General features: G+C 36.7%; 1 protein-coding gene across 1 annotated transcript; it reads left to right on the top strand.

The window, feature by feature from the left end:
* LOC109228811 (probable 20S rRNA accumulation protein 4) lies at positions 10,364–18,010 on the top strand. The gene is made up of 8 exons (XM_019394018.1): positions 10,364–10,595; positions 14,482–14,582; positions 14,672–14,755; positions 14,858–14,955; positions 15,059–15,369; positions 15,897–16,125; positions 16,930–17,134; positions 17,629–18,010. Exons 2-8 carry the CDS (start codon positions 14,490–14,492, stop codon positions 17,710–17,712), a joined length of 1,104 nt encoding a protein of 367 aa, XP_019249563.1. The 5' UTR covers positions 10,364–10,595; positions 14,482–14,489; the 3' UTR covers positions 17,713–18,010.

Genomic DNA, 27,367 nt, shown 5'->3' with positions numbered 1-27,367 from the left:
AGCAACCCGTGCTTCATCAGCATACGCCCATTCAAAGAAATAACCAAGCAATCTCTCGATCCGGAAATTGATACGGCCTATGATCCTACAATCCAATCGTTATTAGCAGACTCCACCACTTAGCTCGAAGCCATAGAACACCTCATCATCACCTCAAAGTACCATATCTTCACATCACGCCCTGATCCCGCATGGCTATTTAGCTGAATACTTCACAAATTCATTCAATACTGATCACCGAACACCCCGAAGACTCTGCCAAATGCTTACCCATCTTTGCAATAGTCAAACAACTTCCCCAAATGCTCTCAAATTATAACATATGCAATCCACCGAATGGAAACCTTATACCAGACACACGATCCAAACTCATCATGCAAGAGATGGCCCACCGGTTATACTCAAATCGACACCTTGCCATAAACCCTCCTTAATCACAATAGCCTGGACACCAACCAATCTTCCCAAATTTGTGCTTACCAACCAGACATTTGAACATGCCTCATACCACGAATGAACGACTAGAAGATTTAACATTGCATCCGCTTCTGAGGCTAGATAACACATCGCGATGATAATCAAACATCCATAGCCCGTCGTAAAATCTGCAGCATCACCGATCGTTGGCACATAGCGATTACTGAGCACACAACATCACATATGAGCGATCGAGAAGAGTCAAAGTCGTAGATTTCAAGCTGAAACAAGGTCGCACGATAAAGAAAGAAGAAATGGAAATTTTTCCTAAATGCCCTGTAGCCTCCCGAAGATAGGTATGGACGTCATCATACCGATCCCGCATGACTCTACTAGACACTTGCTCATGACTCGTAGAACCTACGAACCTAGTGCTCTGATACCACCTTGTCACGACCCAGAACCACAAGTCGTGATGGCACCTAACTCAACCAGCTAGGTAAGCAAACTAACAGAAAATACAACTCAACTGAGATTATAAGAAAATAGAGAATAGTTGACTGAACATTTACAAATTTACCCAAGACCTGGTAGTACAGCTCATGATCTTCTAAGACTTGGAATTTAGAAAGCTGGTACGAACAAATACGCGTTCTGTCTGAAAGATACATAAACAGAATAGTGAAACCTAAGCTACCAAGGATAAGAGGCAGTTATATCTAGAATGCGCGAACATCTTCAGAATCAGCATATCCGACATCACCAGCAACTCTGCTCTAGAAATCTGTACACATCATACAAAAGTGTAGTATGGGTACAACCGACCCCATGTACTGGTAAGTATTTTGTCTAACCTCGTCGAAGTAGTGACGAGACTTTTAGTTAAAAGATGCTTATTGTTATAACTTGTACATTAGATTAACAGTAAAAGTTGTTTAAAGCATAACAGATAAAAGTACCGTACACAACTCGGCGAGACAATCAACAATTACTAAAAGGAATCATAGTAGAATATTTACAATCTTTCATGGTATGAGAAGTATATCCAAGATATTGAGTCAAACGAACCGTAACACTCTTCGTGCTTCTATCTCTGCCTCACCATATATATATATCAACTTCAATTAAATAGCATGTAGGAATTACAGGAATTACAAAGTAGGAAATACGCAAGTAACAACAATGGACCAAGATACACATGTGGCAACAGTAAAAGACTAAGCAAAAAGCACGTGAGTAATAACAACGATTGGAAAACACAGAATATCAACTTCAATTAACTAGCATATTTGAGGCCTAAGCACAACTATAACAAATAAGACGGAAATACATGATCTTTACAAGTTGGCAAGTAAGGGCATGAATGGCTAACATGATAGAAGGCTTATACTAAGTGCTATAGAATAGGTACAACATGAGTATAATTATAAAAGCGGGAAATAGGCATGGTATTTGCAAGTTAAGCAATTGAAATAGAGATCAATGATAGAACAATAGAAACAAGTCACATCAAGTCTATAATTATGACAATGACAGTTCAAGGTAAAGACATGAACGTACACACGGAAAACTGATATCAAACATAATGCATGTCCCCCATCCTCGCCTGCACGGAAACACCCATCGTGCCATGACCTCACGATAACACACAATCATAACAATATAAATAAAACGGCACGGAATCACCCTTCGTTCTTTTACTCTCAATAACATGGCATGGCATCACCCTTCGTGCTTTACGCTCTTTCTCGCATGATAATGAATATAAAATGGCACGGTATCACCCTTCGTGCTTTACACTCTTCCTCACATGATAATGAACATAAAATGGCACGGCATCACCCTTCGTGCTTTACACTCTTCCTCACATGATAATGAATATAAAATGGAACGGCATCACCCTTCGTGCTTTACGAGTCCTTACCAAGCATATGAATATCAATAAAATGGCAAGGCAGGAAGTATAAATAACATCGAGGAGAGTGTTCAAACGAATATTCCAAAGAAATTCTCAATCACTGATTTTCAAGCCAACAATGATTCAATGAACCCTCAAGGGCCACATAATTAAAGTACTTCCACAAATCCCACAATTTATCAACAACACAAGTATAGAATCTAGCATCTCAAAATATCGGCCGTAGCAATGTATTAATGATTATGCATAGAGATGACCGAATTAGATACATCAATGTATTCTCAGAATTCCATCAAATTTGATCAAGTTATATTAGGCTAAGTCTCGATTCTAACATTTAATACTAGGTTCTTAATATCTAGAAGTCAAGTGAGGCATGAAGCAAGAGGTCACGAAATTCTTCAAACATAAATGTAACATAATCCATCCCCCCGAGCATGATTAACCCTGGCACATACATATACGTTCGTCGCCTCATATATGTATCACCCCTGCATGTAGCAAACAATGACTAATAAGAGGAAAAATTCCCTCAACAAAGTTAGGCAAAACACTTACCTCAATTCGGCTAACTCAACACTCAATCTAGCCTTTTTTCCTCTACAAATTCGCCTCCGCTCGACTCAATATGGCCAATAGCGACTTGAATACATCACACAATGCAAGAGAAAATAATTTTAACTAATAAAGCTGTAATTTTTATTAAATTTCTAAAAACTCAACAAAAGTCAAACCCCGGGCCTGCCCGGGTCCAAGGGTAGGTCTTAACTACCCATAGCCTCACGAGTCCAAATATGTGTTTTGTTTTGAAATCCGAGTCTTATTCGACTCTCAAATCTCAAATATTCATTTTTCAAAACTTTGACAAAATAGATTTCTCATGAATTTGATGTTAAATCTCGTATAAAATCATGAAATATAGTTGGAAATTGATTGAAGATGCTTACCCAATGATTTGGTATGAAAATCCCCTCTCAAAATCGCCTCACGTTGAAGCTAGGGTTCAAAATATATGAAAATGAAGCAAAAATTAGGAATTCTCAGCACTTAACAGGTTGCAAATGTCGCATTTGCGACAAGGAGTTCGCAAATGCGAAAATAATATCGCAATTGCAAACTGGAGACTTCCCTGTTAAGGTCGCATTTGCGACCAAAACTTCGCGAATGCTAAGACCAGCTTTCGCAAATGCGGAAGTCTCATCACAAATGTAAAAATTGCCCAGCAGCCCAGGCTTCGAAAACGCGAGGCTTCTTCGAAAATACGATGGCCGCATTGCAGCCAGAACATCGCAAATGCGAAGAGACCAAAACCAGCAATGAACAATTAAGAAGATCAATCCGAAACTCACCCGAGCCCTCGGGGCTCCAAACTAAATATGCACACAAGTCTAAAAAACATAACACGAACTCGCTCGCGTGATCAAATCATCAAAATAACTTCTAAAACCACGAATCGGACACCAAAAAGCATGAAATTCAAACTAAACTTCAAGAACTTCTAGAATCGCAACTGAGCGTCCGAACCATATCAAATCAACTCCGAATGGAGCCAAATTTTGCAGACAAGTTCTATATGACAAAACGAACCTACTCAAAGCTTCAAATCACGCATCACAACCTCGAAACGACGAATCACACCTCAAGTCAAAATCAATGAACTTTGAAATTTTAACTTCTACAACCGATGCCGAAACCTATCAAATCACCTCGGATTGACCTCAAATTTTGCACACAAGTCACATTTTCCATTACAAACCTACCCGAACTTCCGAAATCGGAATCCGACCCTGATATAAAAAGGTCCACTCCGGTCAAACATTCCTAAAATCTAACTTTCGCCAATTCAAGACTAATTTGACTACGGACCTCCAATTTACAATCCGGACGCGCTCCTAAGTCCAGTATCGCCCAACGGAGCTAACGAAACTGACGGAACTCCATTCCGAGGTCAAATGCTAAAAAGTCAAACTTGGTCAATTCTTCCAACTTATAACTTAAATCTTGAAGTTCATTCTTCCAAATTGATTGCGGATAACTTGAAAACCAATACCGACTATTTTCGCAAGTCAATATACATCATGCAGAGATACTCGAGCCCTAAAAACACCGAGCGAAGTGCATATACTCAAAACGACCAGTCGGATTGTTACATTCATATATATATATATTTTTTATTGATTGACCCAGTATACACGCGCAACGCGCATTCATGAAGACTAGTTATTATAAAATCACGAATATTAAAATACTAAATGTTGAACAACCAAAATACTCTTAAAATGTTAATTGACTTTTATGTCCTTGGAAAACTAAAGTACAAATAAGTTTATACTGGATAAAATTGTAATTGCCTTTAAATTTAATAGCATGATTGCACTAGAATTTTGACTCCTACAGAAGCTATGATTCCGAACATTAACATTTAGTCAATTTTAAAACTATTTTTGGGATTTTGAAACCAAATAGATCTCTTCATTAATTTTATTCCCATAAGAACTAAGTAATTAAACTTATCAAAAATAGGAATTCTTAGTGCTATTTGCTAGGTTGAGGTACCAAGTTTTAAGATGCGATTCTTTTTTCCTCCCCTCTTTTTTTTGGGTCGCAGTAAGACCAATTTTTTTTTAATAATTGGATCCCATGTAACGACCCGGCCGGTCGTTTTAAGAATTATCGCCTCGATCCCCTATTAACTATTTTTTCCATGTTTATTTCTGCTACTCTGAGTTGCCGGGAGGTTTCGTTTTGAGTTCGGAGTGTTTTGGGACACTTAGCCCCTAAATGACAAGTTAAGTTTTAGAATTTGGACCGTAGTCGGAACAGGGTGAAGACAGCCTCGGAATGGAATTCCATGAGTTCCTTTAGCTCCGTTGGGTGATTTCAGGTTTAGGAGCATGTTCGGATTGCCTTTTAGAGGTCCGTAGCTTATTTAGGCTTGAAATACCGAAAGTTGAATTTTTGAAGTTTCCGGTTCGATAGTGAGATTTTGATATCTGGGTCGGAATGGAACTCCGGAAGTTGGAGTAGCTCTGTAGTGTTGAATGTGACGTGCTTGCAAAATTTCAGGTCATTCGGACGAGGTTTGATAGACTTTTTGATCAGAAGCGTAATTTGGAAGTTTTTAGAATTCTTAGGCTTGAATTCGATGATGATTTGGTGTTTCGATGTTGTTTGAGGTGTTTTGAAGGTTGGTGTAAGTTTGGATAGCAGTATATGACTTGTTCGTGCTGTTGGTTGAGGTCCCGGGGACCTCGGGGTGATTTCGGATGGTTAACGGGAGATTTTGAGTTGGGTTTGACAGCTGAAGTTGTTCTATTGCAGTCATAACCACACCTGCAGATAGGGGTCCGCAGGTGTGGACTCGCAGAAGCAGACATGGAGCAGCAGATGCAGCCACAAGTGAAGGCAGCAGAAACCGCAGAAGCGGGAGGTGTACCGCACCTGCGCGACCGCAGATGCGGAATCTGGGTCGCATGTGCGGAGAAGGTGGCTTTAGTGAAAACCGCAGAAGCGGTTCCCTTGACCGCAGAAACGGTATCGCATAAGCGGAAATAGAGCGCAGGTGCGAAAAGCCTGGGTCAGAAAGTATAAAAGATTTCCTTCGCGATTTTTGGTCATTTTTTTCAATATTTCATTCGGGGTAAAGCTTTTGGGAGCAATTTCAAGGGAGATTTTCAGAGGGATTCATTGAGGTAAGGTCCTTGGTTCCTAAACTCGTTATTATGGTGATTTTTATCGTTATTAGCATGAAATTTAAGGGAGAAATTAGTGGAAAATTGGGGGTTAGGGCTTGGTTAATTGGAGCATTTTGAGTGGTGATTTGAGGGACCATTTGAGGTTCGATTTTGGTACTCTTGGTATGGCTGAACTCGTGAGAGTGTGAGGATCCCGAATTTGTAAATTTTAACCGATTCCGAGATGTGAGCCCGAGGGTCATTTTGGTCATTTTTCCTAATTTCGCGTATTAGCTTAGAATTAATTAGTGGAATCAGTTATTTGAAGTTTTATTTACATTATGCAACTGATTTGAATAGATCTGGGCCATTTGGAGTCGAGTACTCGTGGCAAGAGCGTGGTTTCAGGTTGATCTTGAGCTGGTTCGAGGTAAGTGGCTTGCCTAACCTTGTGGGGTGGAACTCCCCTTAGGATTTGGTATTGTTGATATTTGAAATGACTTGTACGTGAGGTGACGAGTGTGTACTTGTGCTAATTGTTGAAAATACATTTCATTAAGTAACTATAATTGTGATTCCTTTTCCTGTTTATACTGCTTGTAATTTAAGCCTACTGTTAGCTTACGGAAGCATGTTTAATTGACTTAATTGCTTTACTTGCTCAAACTGCCTTATTTGGATTACTTGCAGCATGCTAGGTTAGAAATACCTATTTTACCTTGGTATGAAATTTGAATTGAATTGAGTATTCTTCGTGTTGCTGCTGTGTGTTTACTTTAGGACTACGAGACGGTATCGCGAGAGATCCCCCTGCCTGTTTACTTTGGAACTATGGATTTGTATTCCGGTAGACTCCCCTGCACTTTTATATTGGAACTACGTGACTGCACCCGGTATATTCCCCCAGTACTGGGTATTTAGATTTGGGATCACGGATCGGGATTCCGGTAGATCCCCGCACACTATGAGTTGGACTATGGGACGGTATCCCAAGAGATCCACTGGATATTATATTTCAGACTACTGGACGGTATCCTGGGAGATCCCCGGTTGTTATCTCTGTGTTGAGCTGTACTCTTTCCGTGAATTCTTCTGTCGCTGTTATAGTTGTTGTTATTCTTATTATCCTGTGTTACTTCATACTGTTAGCATTTAATTATATTGTCGTATTCTATACTGTTTTACCCCAATGTTCAGCTAAAATCAGTAGGGCCCTGACCTTCTTCGTCACTACTCGACTGAGGTTAGGCTTAGCACTTACTGAGTACCGCTGTGGTGTACTCATGCCCTTTCTGCACATGTTTTTCATGTGCAGATCAGGTACTTCGACTCAGCCCTACTACCCTTGAGGCGGGGTGATCCATCAGAGACTTCGAGGTATGTCAGCCGCGTCCGCAGACCGAGGAGTCCCTTTCCATTTTCTCTCATAGTATTAGCCCTTATGTATTTACTTTTGTTTAGACACTCTGGAGTTAGAACATAGTAGTTATTTCACAGCTTGTGATTTCATGAGATTCCGGGTTTTGGAAAATGTAGTTCAGTTTGAGAGTTGTATTGTATATGCCGAGCGGCATCTTTAAACCTTCACTATGTTTATTCCGCAAGTTTTTATTTGTTTCATTCTGTTGTTTCTTTTTCGCAATTTGTTAGGCTTACCTAGTCGTAGAGACTAGGTGCCGTCGCGATAGTTCACGGAGGGCGAACTGGGGTCGTGACATCCCAACTGGTCAAATCGCTACCAGTAAGGTATATAATATTTAGACTAAAAGTATTGTATGAAAAAGAAAGTAATGGTTTAAGAGGTGAGCCATCAAGTACTACTACTAGTTCCAATTTAATGAGAATATAGACTATAAAATATACCTGATAGAATTATACTTATGACATTAAATGAAAATCATCCAACTAATAGAAAATATGAAAACAAAAATAAATCCAATTTTTCTTGATTTCGGATATGGATAAAAGCATATAATAAGATAATTCAGTCCTCATTAAGAACAATTGGTTGTCAAGCCCAATAATGATAGTAATGAAGGTTGCTTAATAAATATAATATTTATATCACCAAATAAAAATGAGTTGTCCAAAATACATGATGAAAAAGTAATTTTAGGTAACACAATATATTGATCAATTAAATGAGATATTAATTGTCAAGTTTTTGATGGAAGCAAAATGTTTCTTAGTTTTGACTTCACTTAAGATGATACCAGCAACTACTATTATAGTATTATTAGGAAGATATTTAGAGCCCGTTTGGACATAATTTTTTTTTCGTTTTTTCCAAAAAAGATTTATTTTTTTTCGAAATCAGCGTTTGTTCATAAAATTTTCAATTTTCACTTGAAGATGCATTTTGGAAATTTTTGAAAATTTGAAACACTCCAAAAGCTGTTTTTCAAAATTTTCACTCAAATCACTCATAAAACTTCAAAAACAACCCAAACTGAAATTTATGTCCAAACACAACTCAAAATTTCAAATATCATTTTCACTTGAAATTTTTTTTCTCCATTTTTTGAAATTTTACAATTCTTATGTCCAAACGCCTACTTAAATACTTAGCAACAAATGACCCTTCACCATATAAGCTCCTTGTGACAAGATAAGAACTTAATAATCAAATGGGTAAAGTGACATAATAAAGCGAAAAACGCTTGTTATATGAAGTTATAGCAATAAATATCTTTTCAACTTATCTTTTAATAATATCGAGAGATATACGTGCAAAGCGCGTACATAAAAATTAGTAAGTTGAAAAAAATGCAAATATAAGCTAGTTAGTAACAATCTAGACTTGTCTGAACCAACTATTAAAGGAGTGTATAGACAAACCATTTAGATAGTTCACGAGCAAATATGACCCTTTTCCTTAAATCTGTAGATTGAACTAAACGCATCTCCTCAGAACTATACTAGCCAAAAGACCTTTCCATTCTCCTTAGACCAAATATTCGTTGATAATTTGATATAAGTGCTAAATTATTATTTATAGACATCTTTACAACGGAAGCAATGTACTTTTAACTAGTCAAAATAATTAGATTGATATTGGTATTTATTTTAACGTACTTAATGATTGATAACTCTCAAGAATATTAATTATTAAAGTAATGAATATAAATTAACTATCGACTTTTATCACAATTTTATATGCTAAAATAACAAAAGTAATCATATAATTCGATCATGTAACGGCCATGCTAAATTTTATAGTGGCAGCAAGAAAAAGCCTTATGGTCCCTAAAAGTGTATTTATAGGGATGAGATTCTATTGGGTTCTTAATACGGAATTTTATTTTCTAAATACATGACCAGACTAGGTCTAGTTTGTTTGTACTTAATGGGGCTCTAAATCTTAATTATTCAGATCTCAGATATCAAGTGCGTTTATTTTTTAAATCTGAATCTTAATTTTTCAGATTTTAATCATTTAGTGTGTTTGTTTTTTTAAATTTTTAGTCACTTAATGGGTCTTAATAGGTCTTAATGATTAAGATTTATAACAAAGACTTCATTTCATTAAGATGCTATTATCCACACTCACTACCAATTGTCGGCACCACCCACCATTATCAGCTACCACCATGCACCACACTCAACCACTACCGACTACTACCAAACTCAAATACCACCACTGACAACCACCATCCTCAACCATAGCCACCATTGCATTATTGATTGCCATCACCTCCAATCCTACCATTATCAATTACTACCACCTACCATCCCCAATTATTATCAACTAATGCTGCCACCATTATCCTCAACCATAACCAACCAACCACCTACCTCAACTACCACCATCAACTATCCCACCCCCATCATCAACCATAACCACCATTGTCCAGTATTATAAACTACCACCAGCCATCACTACCTTCCTCAACCATAACTATCACTACCAATCACGACTAGCTACTACCTACAACGACCACCATCAATTAAAACCACTACCTCCGGTCAACAGCTACGCCACCGTCTGCCATCACCACCACCAACTACCATATTATTTAAAGAAAGAATATATTAATAGTATATTAAATTCATTAGTACTTTATTTAAAATTTTTATTTATTAATTTTTAAATAAAATAAATTTTAACATTCAGATGTAAAAAAAATAAACAGTTTTCATTATTTAATATTCATATATTAATACACATCTTAAATATTAAAATATGTATTCAAATTTAGACGTTTTAATCTTAATATTTATGTGATTAAATTCAGACGTCTTAAACGATAAACAAAAACAAACGAGGTATTATTTTGATCTATACAAAAGTTAAGATATGGTTTCTAATACTCGATTTCAGCGGGATAGGGGCGCGAACCTGATGAAATTGAAGTAAAAAAAAAAAAAAAAAGAGAAAAAGGAATGCTCAAAAAATTTACTTTCACGGTAAAATCCCTCCAGAAATTCACTCACCCTAAATCCCTCCAAAATTCACTTCACTCTAAAATCCCTAAGCGGCGAATTCAGAAGGTTGCAAAGAACTCAGAAGGTTTGGTGTCTAAAATTCATCTCTCTCCAAGCGACTTTACACAAAATCTACCATTGGATTATCCGCCTAATCAAGAGTAAGTTTAATTGGGTTCTACAATTTTCTGTTTCTATAGTTGTTTTCTGCTATTGGGTTGTTTTTAGTACTGATAGTTATTGTGTGAGTGATAAAAGTGAGAGTATAGGGTTTGAAGTTGGGGCACGTAGGTCAAGGAGGAGAAATTTGAGTTTTTCTTGTAGAGTTTCGTCTATGCAATGGTTTTCTCCTTTGCGATTTGCATTATACAATTCTTCTGGGGACTTGCTTGAAGGGTCATGAAAATTTTGTAGGATGTCTTGTGGTTTTTCATATGAGGTGATGAATTGGTTGATTTTTTTTTTATATTACCATTAGGTGCTCTAGTTCAGTTTCTTTACTCTGATTTTTATGGGTTCTTTGAATTGTATAGCCAACTTATTACCTCTGGTAAGTCTAATCTTATATTTTGGAAAAATTAAATGAAGAAGAAACAGTAATGTAAATTAGCTTTGTTAAAGTATTTTCCATGTCAAACAAATTTTCTGATGAAAACATTCCATTGAGTTCTGCCACTGAATCCATTTAGTCAATAGCACTCTAGTTGGAGTGATGGACTCACTCGTCGAAGCTCTTCGCTGTCAATGCTTGCATTTATTCTGTCGCAAACTACTCCCTCCACAATAAGGTCAATGTTTTGAGCATTATAATATAGGCTCTATTTTGATTCTAGATATAATGTAAGTTTTATTTTGATTGAAAAAGAATATTTTTGATGGCTCGGAAAGTAATGTTCTTCACTAAATTAATAAATCTCAGTGCTTGTTTCTCAAGTAGCTGAAGAAAAATAGCATTTCATGTTATTGTGCTTACCTGTAGGTTCTTTAGTTGTCATTAGGATATGGATGAACGTCATACTTAAATGTGTCGAAGTCCTGTTGGAGTAAGTACCGGTGCTTAGGGGTTAAGTTGTGTGGTGTTAACCTTTTCAGCTACTTGATCGCCACTTTCTGCATTCATTTTCTGCCAACATATAACTTGGAGAGATTTTATATAGATGGTAGTTGGAAGTTTAGAATGTTGACTTAGAATTATCAGGGGAAAAGCTTGACTTAGGTGGCATAAGTTTAAATGACGTACTACTCTTTTGTCTTTCATAATGATAACGATACTCTAAAATTCTTCTTTCGTGAACTACTCTTCCTTGTTTAAAAACTGCTTAATTATGCTGTGATTGAAATGGTTTATTTTTCTTCAAATTACAAACAAAATACATAAGATATATGCTAAATTGTTGCTATCAAGCGACCAACCTCAACTGTTCTTATAACAACAGTTATATCTCAGATTCTCACTCTCATATTCTACTAATATCATAGTATATGTCTAAAATGATGTTCATCAGATCAAACATATCATGTCTACTAAGACATAATCTATATCTTGTGAAGGTTAATTTAATACGTTTGTCGTTGATGATTTCAGAGGAATGGTTATTTTAGGATTCATATTTCCGAACCAACTTATAATTTGCAATCGAGGAACAGTTGGAATTTTTATAATGATAAATCATTGATTTTACACGATCTTTGTTGTTCACAGTCTTCTATATTACCTTAATATTATACTCTTTGGCAAAAGCATAGCTCATAATTCTTTTTCTGTCTCAACAGTGTGATTCCGGCTCAACAATGGCAAACAGTTAATTTAGAATGAATGAAGAGTCAATGTGATTATTTCATACTAATAGTTAATAGTAATAAAATATTCATTAGTATAGCCAATTAATTAGGTTAAGGAAATCTAAGTAAAAAGTATCTATAGAACCAGAAGTGGCAGTCCCTCAAAGTTGATCAGCAACAGAGACTTGTGTGTTGGTATGAGATATTCTCCCTACTTTACATATCAACTTAGCTACTGTGCACCTTTAACACTTTAAAATATATAGTTTACACCAGACGCAAATGTCATTTTGCATGTTTCAATTTCAAATTCAGTTTGCAGCCACTACATGGGTATACGAATTTCTCCATTTGTTTGGTTTTTTCCTTCTTTCACAATGAAAACTGAAGTGACAAAGCAGCTAACTATAGATGCAGTAATCCTAGTGGGATTTGAAGGTGGAAAAGAAGATATAGAAGGTGCAGAATATAGCTAGAGTAAAGTGACAAATATATAGCTAGTTCTTGATCAAATGAAGCTAATTCTTGATTAAAAAAAATGACAACTATAGCTAGTGTCTCATAAGATAACAATCACTACACTTTTTTTAACAGTTAAATGATGGGTGTTTTTATATTTTCCCTCATGTTTGCATCAAAATAACAAAAAAGAAGCAGCAAAGACAAGCATTTGAATACAAAAAACCCCAGATACGTATGCTATTTTTTAAGTAAATACCTAAATAAAAATCAATTCTTGATTGGTGGAAGTTTTCACTTGCTGTACAATTGAAAAACCTCAAACTCAACGACCTTTTGCTACTTCTTTACGGAGATTCTTGAAATGGCGAAGTAGTAGCTCCAGATCTTTGAGGCTGTGAGACAAGGTAAAACGTCGACGTTTTGACATTTCTGAAAATATACTACTAATTTTACTCTTTTCCTAAAAAGGTACTATACCCTCAGTCCCAATTCATGTACTGTATAGGGTTAAGGTTAAAATACTTAATTTTTTATGTGAATTGAGGTGTAATGTTTTTTATATTTTTTAAAATTAATTTTTATATTTGATCACATGAAAAGTACTACAACTCGATATGGCTAATGAATATTTAAAAAGGTTTGAGAAACTTATAGTAAAAAATTATTTGACTCCCTAAATAGGTTTGCTAATTGACTCCCTAATAATGATCCATGATTTCATTATATAAGTTCAACATTTAACATTCATTCGTTGAACACCTAATATATTTAAATTTTTTTTTTATTTTGTATTCGTTGCAATTCTAGTTAATTTTTACACATAAATTTATGCTCGCACAAAAAAAATACTAGATTCAGATGAATTCGGCACTAACAAACTACACCCGCCTTTGATTACCTTTGCATAAAAGATGAAGGGAGTATGTGACATTTCATATACTCCTAAAAATACTGCTTCCTTTGTTGTTTTGATGCAATTGGTAGCATACTCCCTTCATCTTCATATTCATAATGATTTCTCATATAAAAGAAAAAAAGGGTGTTTTGGGTATAGTGATTGTTTTACTGTGGCATTTTTGTGGTACTTGTTGAAATTTAAACTTAGGTACAAGGAAACAATTTTATTGTTACTAGCTTTGTTAGTTCCTTCCTATAAAAAACAAGTTCTTTTTGGTTGTCATTATGTAAATTGTTTATTTTCTCTTTGATATCTAAAATGGATTAGTTCTTGCAAGAAGTTTTAGGGGAAAAATTTGGTAATTAGCTTATTTGTTCAGCTATATAAATTCATCAATGTAAATTAACAAGGGTTCTTCATCGGTGGAATCAGGTATTCTGTACAGTTTTAGTTATTCCTCCCGTCCCAAAAAGGATGATACTCATCGGATTTCTCGAGTCATACGAATTGTTCTTTGACCGCAACTTTTTCATATGCCTTTTAAATATTTTGAATTGTTAATTATTATGACTTATACTACTTTTTATGTGGTCTCCAACCATGTAAACTTTATTTAAAAAAACTTCACGATTCTATGTCCACATTTGCGTTCGAAATTAAGTTGTTTAACTCTCGAAATCCAAAAAGTATCATCCTTTTTGGGATGGAGGGAGGAACATTTTCATATTATAATTTGTCTCTGGCTTGGCGTTCCCTTTATTCTGCAAAAAAATTGCAGCGATTTAAGACTTGAACTTTGTTCATATACTCTTGGTTCGGTGTTATATGATGCATGTACTAAGAAATACAAAGGGGGGGGTCTCATTTGAACTGCTTTCTTATCGACCTTGTTTTGTTTGGATTAGAAAACAAGATGGGGGGAGTGTTTTTAGGCATGCCAGGATCGTGGGCAGGTCATATTCACGAAGCTGCTGATCATTATACAACAAAAATCGGTGGACTTCCTGTAAGAGAATCCTTCTGGATACGGCATAGTTTATTTTTAGATGATGCTTTCTTTGTTGTATTATAATTCTAATTTTTTTTCTTGAACAGGATTGGCCTATTCCTCTTCCTACCACATGTGTCGATTTGCTCAAATGCAGTGCTTGTAAAACCGATTTATGTCTTCTTGCACAGGTTGGTACTCTGAAACCATTGACTAATTTTTACTTGGATTACTTGGATTTTTAAAGCTCTAGAAGTTTTAATATACTTTTCTCATTGCATTTGTTTCCTTAGGTTTATGCTCCAATTTCAAAGAATAATTTGAACATTGAAGAGCGTGCAATCTACGTTTTTGGTTGTCTGACGCCAGATTGTGGGAGCGCTCCTGTAAGGTCTTTTTTTGGTATTCAAACTTATTTTTTTGTAAAAAGCTTGGGAACTTAGTGATCATTTGGATTTAACTTCTGTGGTCTATCTCTTACATTTCCGTGACAGCTGGAGAGCTATTAGAATCCAAAAGTCCCTAAGCAGTGAAGGTTTAAAGAGCCAGTCTTATAAGGATGGCGCTTCACCTGTATCAGATTCAAAGAAAGACTGGAAGAAGGATATATGGACATTTGACTCTTCAGAAGAGGATGATGATGATGAAGATGACGATGACATTGATCTGGCTGAGTTGGCTAGGGCACTTTCTGAAGCTGCAACCGTGGCTTCTCACTCCAAGAAACAAATCCGTGGTCATGAAGTAACAGCAGAAACTTCATCCCCTGACCGTGCGATTAGAATAATTGATGAAAAAACACTAGGTAAGTTCTGTTCTGTTTTTCTCGACGGTAATTGCACTTGATAGAATCATTTGTTAGCCGCCCTTCTGTAGGATGTGTATAAGTTGTCTTTATTTAACTTTGCATGATAGAAGATGAGATCAAACTATTTACTGGGTGCAGTCAAGTTTTTTTTTTCCTCATAAATTTAGCACTATGATAGAGAACACTAAAATTGAAAAATGTTATTCATAGATAAAGAAAATGGCATGTGTTATTTGTAAAACAATATGTAATTTGTTCATTGCTTTTCTTTTGGGGGGAGGCAGTTGGTGCTCGTTCTTGATAGAAGAGCTAAGTAGATCGATCAAGGGCCCAATGCTTGTATTTACTTACTGTACAAAAAAGTCGTTGAGTTGCTGAGGAGTTGACAGCTGTCAAAAATTTAGGTCTTCATAGGCTATTATCAAGTGTTTTCAATGACATGAGTTATGCAATTATCACTGGGAGTATCACTTGTATGATTACTTTATCTTTCTGCGTACTCTGAAATGATTCTTTGGTCGCAGTGATTCCGTGCTTCTATATATATGCTGAAGAAGAGAAATTTTTCAAAAAGGATGTTTCTGTCAGTTCAAAAGGCATCTTATCTCCAATCAAGGACAAAGAAAATGATCCTGATACTCCAGAAGAAACATGGGAGGTGGAAGATTACGAGTATGATAGGGCATTGAATGCTGACCGGGTTTACCTCAAGTTCAAAAAGCGATTAGATGCATATCCAGAGCAATGTTTCAGGTAAAACTCTAAAAAGCTAGCCATTGTACTAGTGAATTCACTTTTAAGTATTGCTGCCAGGAACTTAATGTTTTGCTTGCTGGAATAGACTTTGAGAAGCAAAATCTCAGTTTTATTTACCTTTTTATTTCCTCCAAAGCATTAAGCAAAGTCCAAGTTCAATGTGCTTTTGATTTCTTGAAGTATGTAGTAAGCTTTCTGCCTTTCCTGCAGCTCTTCAGCTTTCGGCTTTGATTACCTTATTATCTCCAATTGTAGCGTATTACTATTTGTACAACTTAAATTACATGTTCGAGTCTTCTCATGTTATTTGCTGCTGTATCATGTGTACATTACTGAAAAGGTTAGTTGGGGCAGCCACGATAAAACATCTTTCCTCTTATTTATTTGCATCGTCCACTGCACTTCATCCTGCCAAGATTTTCTCTCTATTAATTAGATATCGTTCCGGAAGTTGTTGCCTGGCATACTGTGAGATTAATTCTGATCGTACATTGGAGAACACATCTTACGTTGTACATTCAGTTTCCTCACTGGGCACTTTTTATTTGTCCACTGCACTATCTGTCATTTTTTGGGGGAGTATCATACTTTATGCCGAAAAAGGTAAATAATATAAAATTGAGTAAATACAGAGAGTATCATATAGTTCTCTGTTGGTTTAGGAGTCCTTTTCGCTTCTACAGCACAAGGTTTCTTTTATTTTTACCTTCTTACATCAGTTAATCAATAAATTAGCACCAATTTCATTATCAGTGACTTTCATCCTTACTAAAAGAGACTCTTTATTGTCTTTACACGTAGATACTCATATGGTGGAAAGCCGCTTCTGGCTTCTGGAAATGCTGTTGATCCGGGGACGTGCAGGCTCTGTGGTGCGTCACGTCAATATGAGATGCAGCTGATGCCGCCTTTGCTATATTTTCTGCAGGAAGCAGTCAGCGAGAAAGAGAGACCTGTATTGGATAACTGGAATTGGATGACTTTAATAGTCTATACTTGCTCACAGGTCAGCTTTTAACTCGATATGTTGAATACATGTTCTTTTGGAAGAAAACTCCCTCTCATTTTTTTTTTCCAATACTTCCCTCTTTAGTTCTTGAAAAAAAAATCAATCATTACTATGTGGGAGTACAAATAAAGAAAGACAACTTATTCTAGGATTCTTGGTCGATGTATCATGTAAAAGAGAAATGAAATGTCATATTGAAAGAGCAAAACCAAACCTAAAGCAATAAAATTAAGAGGTGGGGAAGTAAGAAGTTGAATTGAAGGAAAACTGTAATAAGTTTCTGACTTTCTACTTCAGCTTTTCATTTCTTCAAATGTATCTGCCATGGAACTGTTTTCTGCAGTTTGAATTAAACCGTTTCCTCTTAATTCTTTCTTTGTGCAAGTGAAAGCTGTATCGTCCTCTTTTTTTTTTTTAAATTGTGGACGATACTTTATGCTCTCTATTTTTCCTAGTTCTTGTTGTAACCTCATGGTCTGTGTCGTTTTCAGAATTGTTCAGAGTACCGTCTGGATAACTCTAGTGAGGATGGCTGGATTGTCGCTGAGGAAGCTGTTGTCGTACAATATGAATAGCATTGCTTAGATAAGCCTAAAGATTACTGTTTCGTAAGGTTTTGTGACTTTTAGTATATTTTCGTCGTACTTGGTCTATACTAGCAGGGTTTTCAGTCAATAGAGCCGAGGGTGGCTTTCGTTTTGCTTATATTATTTTCAGAGTTTGCTGGTAGTTGGTAAGAGTTTTATATACTTGAGATGTAAATTGTCAAATGTCCCAAATAAATTGGGTAGGCAATACAATTATATCTGTTGTTTTAAACAATGCTGATTCTGCGTGGATTCTTTATTTGTAAGTCTCCAGAATTTGGTGTGATTTTTCGTAAGTTGAGGCCATCCCATTTCGTTCATTCAATATATACAGTAAATAATAAACAATGTATCATCCTCAAATTGAAGAAGAAATAGAGAGAATGACCACCGCGGTAATACGTACAGTAAATAAATACGATTCATCCATGTCTAACTTCTCTGGATTCGTGTTGAGAAGTCCCGCTCTTATGGTAATGCGCTGATTTCATGTTAGGATTCAGCTCGAGACTTCTGATAAAGGATAATGAAGTACTAACTATACATTATTGAAAGCATGCGACTATAAAAAAGGAAATATGCATACTATATCACCACTTTCAAAATAATAGCTAAACAATTGTATGTTTTTTACAGTAAATAAATACGATTTATCCATGTTTAACTAATCTGGATTCGCATTGAGAAGTCTCACTCTTGTGGGTAATGCGCTGATTCCATATGAAGATTCTAGCTCGAGACCTCTAATAAAGGATAATGAAGTACTAACTATACATTATTGAAAGCATGCGACTATAAAAAAGGAAAAATGACATTGTACAGCCACTTTCAAAATAATAGGCGGAAAATTATATATTTTTGTATATATATACATTCTGTATGTTATATACAAAAATTACACAAATTTTATATATTTTTTCGGCTACCAAATATAAATAATTTATGGCGCGGGCTAAAACTGATAATGCCCCTAAAAAAGGGGGCAAATTAAGTGAATACTGTCTGGATACAGCTGATAGTTGATTTTCTTTAATTTTGTTGTTTTTAAAAGCACATGCACTCACAATGGTAGGCTTTAGAGTAAGTTAGTTATGACCAATTCACTCATTTGACCAGTTTCAATTGCTTGCGGGCTATGAAGAAAGTAACATTCTTTCCTATATATTTTTTTTCAGGAAAAAATAGCTTAATTATGTAATAAATATAGGTGGCGCCATTGGGAGAGAGAATATCAATTGAACGATGAAAATAAAACATAGCAGGTCATACTTAGAAAATGGATAAAATGGCCAAGTACTATAACAATAAGGATTTAATCTGATATAGTGAAAGTGTTAATTCTTTTTGCATGTTCAATATAGTTTAACCTATTATAACATATTAATATATTTTTTTAATGTTACTGTTGGGCCTCCAAAGCCAAACACTTAACTTGGCCCATTTCTTTATTTATTCTATAGATAGTCTTGTATAGATAGCCATTCTTTGTACTGTATTAAAGTTAGCCAGATTTAATAGCTTAGTCTCAATACATTGTATTAGTTTTGTAAACATTGTGGATTAGGTCTGGTGAAGTATAAATAGTCTGAGGCCCAACTGTATTGAGGGGGCCGACCATTTTCTCTCTTTTCACTGCCTCGTTTCTATCTTTTTCTCTCTGATAAGAAGCATTAGAATCCCTAATCTCCATTGACAAATTCTTCGAATGAGCTAATGTCTTCTGTGTTATCATGGTACAGAGCAGGAATGGGCCAGTCCTTGTCTCTATTGAGCATTGTTACCCTGACATGATTTCGTCAAGTTTTCACTACCGTCAGAGTTTGCTGGTTTTTCGTTGATTTCTCGACAGATAGCTACTTTTTTTTTTTGGTTCGATTTTTTATTACTGACATCGGAGAAGCTATATTAGTGTGAAGTTTCCTTTTTTGATCGAATTTTGGTTACTCAGAGGATTCAGTTAGTTGATTTTGTTGGATTAGGGTTTTGCTTGGTGCATTCATCAGAGTTTTGCTCGTCTTCCGGGCCTTACTTCTCCAGGTTGCGAAGAAGGCCGGTATTATCTTCTCTTATCTGATTTCTTGTCTGCGGTGTTTTGTGTTCTCATTTGTGACTTGTTGCCGTGAGTTGTTGATTGATACTTCCTAACTGTTATCATGGGTGGTTCTAGTACATCTTATGCATATACTTCTGAGCCTTCATCTCCCCTGTATCTCCAATCTTCTGATGTTCCCGAAGTATCCCTTGTTCCTGTACCATTCACGGGGAATGGTTTTGGGGGATGGAAGAGTAGCATGATAGTTTCTCTGTCTGCTAGGAATAAGATAACTTTTATTTATGGTTCATGTCCCAAACCTACTGTGACTTCCCTTGATTATAAACAATGGGATCGCTGTAATAACATGGTTATATCATGGATAACTAGCTCGTTGTCTTCAGATATAGCTGAAAGTGTTCAATACTCTGAGACAACTGAAAGCATTTGGAAACAATTAAATAATAAATATGGAACTGTAAATGGTACCAAAGTATTTGAATTAAAAAGGAATTAGCTTCTACTTATCAAGGATCCCTCGATATTGCTTCCTATTTCACCAAACTTAAAAGAATATGGGATGAGTTGGGGGTAATGTGCAGCATTCATGCAAATACTTGTACATGTGCTGCTAAAGAAGGTCTTCAGAAGGAGAAAGAGGAGGATAAAGTCCATCAGTTCCTCATGGGACTGAATGAGGTATATGTGGGTGTTAGAAGCAATTTGCTAATGATGCAACCTTTGCCATCTCTTGACAATGTCTACAATATCCTCCTACAAGATGAAAAACAAAGACAAGTCAATCCCGCTACATAATTTACTTCTGAATCAGCATCTTTCAATGTCAATTCTCCAAATAACAAAACTCTTCAACCACAAATTAATGTTCAGGGACATCAGAGACAATTTAATTAGAGAGTCATTTTTGACCAATCTAGGTCTAACCTCTTTTGTAAGTACTGTAAGAAATCAGGACATTCCATTGATAAGTGTTTCAAGCTTCATGGGTTCCCCCCCCCCCCCCCCCCCCCACATTTTCAAGTTCACTAAAGGGAAGAAAGTAACTACCAATGTGGTTATGGACTCTGATTTCTCTACTCCTGAGTGTTCTTCTCCCAACCAAGCCCTTGTTCCTACTGCTAGTTCTAATGAACATGGTTCTAGGGTGCCTGGGTTGAAAAAGCAGCAGTATTCTCAGCTGATTTCATTGCTCTACAATTTCATACCTTTGATTCTGGACCTTAACTAAACATTATGAGCTCTGCCAATTTTGCTGGTGCTTTACTGCCTAAGAATGTAGTATATAGTTTTAATTCTACTCTGCTAAGTCAATTCGATTCATTAAATTAGATAGTTGACTCTGGTGCATCAGATCACATGACCTCTAATAAATATTACCTTATTAATCTCACACCTTTACCTATTCCTTTCCTTGTTTCCCTACCAAATGGGTACAAAGTTAAAGTCACTTGCACAGGTTCCTTTGCCTTAACTGATTCCATTATTCTTAAAAATGTTCTCTATTTACCTTCTTTTAAACACAATCTCATTTTTGTACATAAACTCACGGATCAATTTGATTGTATAGTTCAGTTTACCAGACTTTCTTGTCTCATATAGGGCCCTTCTCTAAAGAAGCATCTGGATCTTGGTAAACTGGACTATGGGTTATACAAGTTTGTGTGGGAAAAGCCTTCTCGGCCCCAAGCTACTTTGTTAAATTCTTGCAACAGGTTGTCATCTGTTTGTAATCCTATTTCTGTTTCTAATATTGCAAATACTGTTTCTTCCACCTGTAATAAAGCTACTATGAATAAAATGGACATTGTTTAGCATTGTAGACTTGCTCATGTTCCTTTTATTAGAATGAAAAGTATTTTTGAAATATCTTCTGATATTTCTTCCACACAGTCTTTTCCATGTCATGTTTGTCCAATGGCTAGGCAAACTAGATTGCCTTTCCCTGATATCTGAATTCATAGCTCTAAGCCTTTTCAACTTATCCATGTTGACACTTGGGGGGACCATATCACACACCTACTTACTCAGGTTCTAAATACTTCCTTACTATTCTTGATGATTTCACTAGAAGCACTTGGACTCACTTAATGGGTTCCAAGAGTAATTCTTTCCCTCTTCTTAAGGTTTTTGTTGCACTGGTAAAGACACAATTTCATGCGACTATTCAGTGTATAAGTTCTGAAAATGCTTTAGAGTTAGGAGCTAGTAATGCTGATGTTTTCTTCTTTTTTGAACATGGTATAATTCATCAAACAAGCTGTTCTCACACACTCCTACAAAATGGTGTGGTAGAGAGGAAGCATAAAACTCTTCTTGAAGCTTCTAAAGCCTTGCTTTTTCAGTCTCAAGTTCCAATTAGATTCTGAGGAGACTCCGCACAACCACTTATATCATAAACAGACTTCCCTCTAGCTTGCTTCAAAATAAGTCTCAAAAGCCCAATTATTCTCACTTAAGAACTTTTGGCTGTCTTTGTTTTGCCACTGTTCCAATTCCTTAACGAGATAAATTGAAACCTAGAGCTAGTCCTTGTGTATTCCTTGGCTATCCCTTTGCAAAGAAGGGCTATAAGTTGTATAATTTGCAATAAACAATGTTTCATATCCAGAGATGTGGTTTTCCATGAGCAACATTTTCCTTTTTCCTTGGATTTCTCTTTTCCTGTTGTTTTTGAGTCCCCTTCGTCACCTGCTCCCTTACCTTCTTTTCCCCATGATTGTCCTTGTAACGACCCGACCGATCGTTTTGAGCTCTAGCACGTCACTCGACGGTTTGAGTCCATGAGCAGCTTCACTTCAGGTATTATGACTTATACGCATGGTCGGAATTGAATTTCGGAAAGTTTGGAGTTGATTTGGAAAGAAAATTCTAATTTCGGAAGCCTTAAGTTGGAGGAATTGACTAAAGTGTGATTTTTGAGTAAACGACCTCGAAATTGGGATTTGAAGGTTCCAACAGGTTGTATGATGATTTTGGATTTGGGCGTATGTCCGGATTGGGTTTTGGATCACCCGGGAGCGTTTCGACGCCTATTATAAAAATTGGCATTTTGGAAGAATTTTATAAATTTGGGTTGAGGTGTATTTCAATGTTATCGATGTCCGTTTGGGATTCCGAGTCTGGGATTAGCTCCGCATAGTGATTCTGGTGTTGGGAGCGCGTTCGGAAGTGGATTCGGAGGTCCATAGGTCATTTTGGGGTCATTTGGCGAAAGTTAGAAATTTGAAGGTTTTTGAGAAGTTTGACCGAAAGTGGACTTTTTGATATCGGGGCCGGATTCTGATTCTGGAAGTTGGAGTAGGTCCGTAATATTGAATGTGACTTGTGTGCAAAATTTAAGGTCAATCGGACGTGATTTTGATAGGTTTCGACATCGAATGTAGAAGTTTGAAGTTCTAAAGTTCATTAAGCTTGAATTGGGGTACGATTCATGATTTCGATGTTGTTTGATGTGATTTGAGGCCTTGATCAGGTCCGTGTTATGTTGTAGGACTTGTTTGTGTGATTGGACGGGGCCCTGGGGGCCTCGGGTGTGTTACGGGGTGGTTTCAGATCATTTCGGGCTGTTTTGCAATAGCTGATGCTGGTGTTGTTCTTTGCATTCGCGAGGATCCTCTTGCGTTCGCGAAGAAGGATTTGGCTTTTGGGATTTCTTTTCTTCGCGTTCGCGAAGAGATTCTCGTGTTCGCGAAGAAGAAAATCTCTGTTACGCATGTCTGACTTCGGAGGGTCATATCTCACAATCTATAAGGAATTTGGAGATGATCCAAATACGAAAGTTGTTGTCCTTTGTGTCTAGTTTTGTGAAAGGTAAACTATTTTGCATTTGTATTTGTGTATAAAAAGTTATCGCTTGTACACTACAGGCTGTCCGGGAAGATGAAGAAGAAATTTGTGTTGCACAGGGCTGACTTTGGCAGCTTATATCTCAAAATCTATAAGGAATTGGGAGATGAACCAAAACATGAAAGTTGTAGATATTGGTGTTTAGTTTTCAAAACATTAAACCATTTGTCATTTGGAGTTTTGTACAAAAATTTATGGCCATTATACTAGAGGCTGTCTGAGAAGAGTTTTGAAATGGCTTTGGAAATTTTGTTCACCGCGAACGCGATGGGGGGCTCGTGAACGCGAAGAAGGGTCGCCTGGGCAGTGTATAAGTTTGAAAAAATGGGTTTGGCTCATTTCATCTCATTTCCTTCATGGGACCCGACCTAGGAGCGATTTTGGAGCTCCATTTTCATCATCCATGTCAAGGTAAGTGATTCCCACATATTGCAAGTTAAATACTTGGATTATATATATATATATATATATATATATATATATATATATATATATATATATATATATATATTTCACCATGAAAATTCATGGAAAATTAATGAAAACTTGGGGTTTTCGTAAAAAACCTAGAAATTGGTATTTTTTGATTTTGACCACGAATTTGGGCATGAAATTGGAAACAAATTATATATTTGAGTTTCGTGGGGTTATGGGTAAAGTTTATCTTCAAAAAATTCCGAAATTTGGGCACTTGGGCCCCGGGGGTAAATTTTAGAAATCTTGCATTTAGAGTTGGGTAATCACCTTAATAGTTGGAATATGAACTTTTGAGCGTATATTGATTTGTTTATACACCATTTAAATAGTTTTGGATTGTTCGGCGCCGATTTGGGGATTTGAGCTCATTCTTGGACCGAAAAGTAGGCCTTGAGACGAGGTAAGTCTCCTTTCTAACCCTGTAAGAGGGAATTAACCGCATAGGTGAAATAAATTAATATGTGCTTTTAATTGTGGGGGACTACGTACGCACGAAGTGACGAGTGTCCGTATGTAGCTACTAGCTATGCCTATGCCTAGCTAGTCTAGGTCTACATTATGCCTTGTTGATATCGTTGTCGATTTATGTTGGTGGGTTGCCTGAGAAGAAACAAGATTGAGGTTGAGTATTTATTTCCTTGAAAGAGTTGAAATTTGAAGAATTTAAGATTTAAAAGATTTCATTTGAACTTCGAGATTTTGAAAATAATTGAGGAATATTATAATAGCTTAAGAAATCTATGTGTAACCGCGTCGCACGAATGTTTTGCGAGCGGGGTAATTTCCTTAAAAAGTTTCAAGTTGAATTTCCATTATTTTAAAAAGAATCAAGAAAGAGATATGATTTAAATGTTAAACTTATATTTGGCCGCGTCGCAGGTATGATTCGCGAGCGGGGTATTTCCTTAAATTTATACTTGACCGCGTCGCATGTATTATTCGCGGGCGGGGACCGCGTCGCATGTATGATTCGCGAGCGGGGAAATTTATAGATGCATCTATGGTTCGTGCCGTTCGACTCTCGGCAGTGCACAATTTACATTTATGTTGGATCGGGCCGAGCGTCCTCGGTGGAATTTATATGTGATAATAGAATTGGAAACCCCTTTATAATTTGTATAAATATGTTGTTTGAGAAATCAAATGTTTTAAATGAAGGAAGTGCTTGGGGTTCTTTAATATGATGAAAGAATTGTCCAGTTATTTCTTGTTCCGAGTTTTATTATTATCTCTATAAATCATGCTTAATTAAAATCTCACATTTTAAAATTCGGACCACTAGTAAGTGTCGAAGTCGACCTCTCGTCACTATTTCTTCGAGGTTAGACTAGATGCTTATTGGGTACGCGCTGTTTTCGTACTCATGCTACACTTGCTGTACATTTTGTTGTACAGGCATATATATACATTTCGTGGTCTTCTCAACGCAACGGCATGGTTGATACAAGGACTTGAGGCGAGCTGCATTTTATGTGCGATCCACAACCAGCAGAGTCTCCTTCAGAGTATTGGTATTTTCCTTTCTTTCCAAATTTGTATTACGGACAGTTATTGTATTTTATTTTATTCTTTAGTAATCGCTCATGCACTTGTGACACCGGGTCCTGAGAGGATTATGGGATATTCAGTATTGAAATTGGTAAATATTGTTACTTTTATGTAAAGTTCATCTTTTAGTAGTTAAATTGAAGGACATTTATGATTTCAAAAATGTTAAAATGAGAATTAAATAAACTATTTGGTGTTGGCTTGCCTAACAGTGGTGTCCGGCGCCATCACGATCTTTAAGGGATTTTGGGTCGTGACAACATGATATTAGAGCACTAGGTTCACTTATGTCTCACAAGTCATGAGCGAGTCTAGTAGAGTCTTGCGGATCTGTACGGAGACATCTGTACTTATCTTCGAGAGGCTACAGGGCTATAGGAGCACTTCCCTTATTAATTCCTCATCGTGCGATTTGATTCCTTTGAGGCTTATGCCTTCCTTTCCTTCCTATTCAATCTTATGCGACGTGAAGCACTTGTTATAAATCAGGAATTTGAGGATTTGTAATGGTACTACAGATGTGGTGTAGGATGTTCCTCCCTGCATATTTGCTTTGGGCGATTGTCGTCGCCTTGTGGAAGATCGTTCTGTCATTTCAGCTCAGTATCAGTATTACCTAAGGTTCGAGATTTGTCTTTGATTATCATGACGACTTGTGCGTTGCTATCGCACCGCGTCTGTGTAACGGTAGGATGCTTGTATATGCGTCGGAACAATGAATGACTTTGAAAGGGGTTTGCTCAGTGCATGACTCAGAGGTTCAGTATTTTATTTCCGGTGGAGGAAAGGCAATTGGCCTACGAAGGTTCAGGTATGGGTTGATAGAGCAATGAGACTTGGTATTTTCGAGCGTGGTAGAATTTGATCTGTGAGATGGTGCCAGAGAAGCAGTTGTCAGAGGTAGCGAAGTGTAACAATTTTGGAATCAGATGGATATTTTTAATGTTGATGGGCTCGAGGAAGATGATCTTCGGAAAGGTTTAAAGTTACTAGCGATCTATTGGTTCAAGTGCTACAGAGATAGATATTGATTTGAGGCAACAACTGGGTAGCGAAGGATGAGGAAGGGCAGGTGAGAGGGTGTCTTGCGGTGGTTAAGTTTCCAGAAAGCTAAGTGTGAGAAACAGGAGTAGAGTAGTTGCATAAGGAGGGTGTTTGACCAAAGTGGGAGAGTGGCAGAGTAGCAAATGTGTTCTGTGGTAGGATGACTACACGCCTTGAAGAAAGTTTAGAGTGATTTGGGATTCATGATGGACAATGACTAGGTCTACAGGCTTAATATGGAATATCGGCCGCTATACGGAGGAAGGTGGGATACAACAGAAAGGAGCTTACTTGATATGAAGCAGGATACACCATGACTTCAGGGAATCTTGCGGGTCGATTGTACTAGATCATGCCAATAGGGGATAACGAATCTTGGCGGGTTCTAGAGTTATGCAATGGTAGCTTCAAGCTAAGTAGGAGAGTTCCATCTCCTACCGTTGGATTGTGTGGTCGTCTATTTGTGAGATTTCTGGTTATTGGCATATTGGTAGGTTAATACAACTAAGGGAAGAGGACATCTGTAGTAAATTGAGCAAATGATTTGAGGAATGTGTGTTATAATTGGCCTTATTGACTCATGTTCAGGCTCTAGGAAGGTTCGTGATTTACGCTTAGTATAGAGGCGATTTGCAAGGAAGGTGATTCAGTCGGGTGCTTCAGTGAGAGGGTGTT

This window comes from Nicotiana attenuata, chromosome 7 (genome assembly GCF_001879085.1).
Source record: "Nicotiana attenuata strain UT chromosome 7, NIATTr2, whole genome shotgun sequence".
NCBI classification, from domain to species: Eukaryota; Viridiplantae; Streptophyta; class Magnoliopsida; order Solanales; family Solanaceae; genus Nicotiana; species Nicotiana attenuata.
Note: the sequence above shows the minus strand (reverse complement) of the source record. Positions and strands in the feature narration are given on the sequence as shown.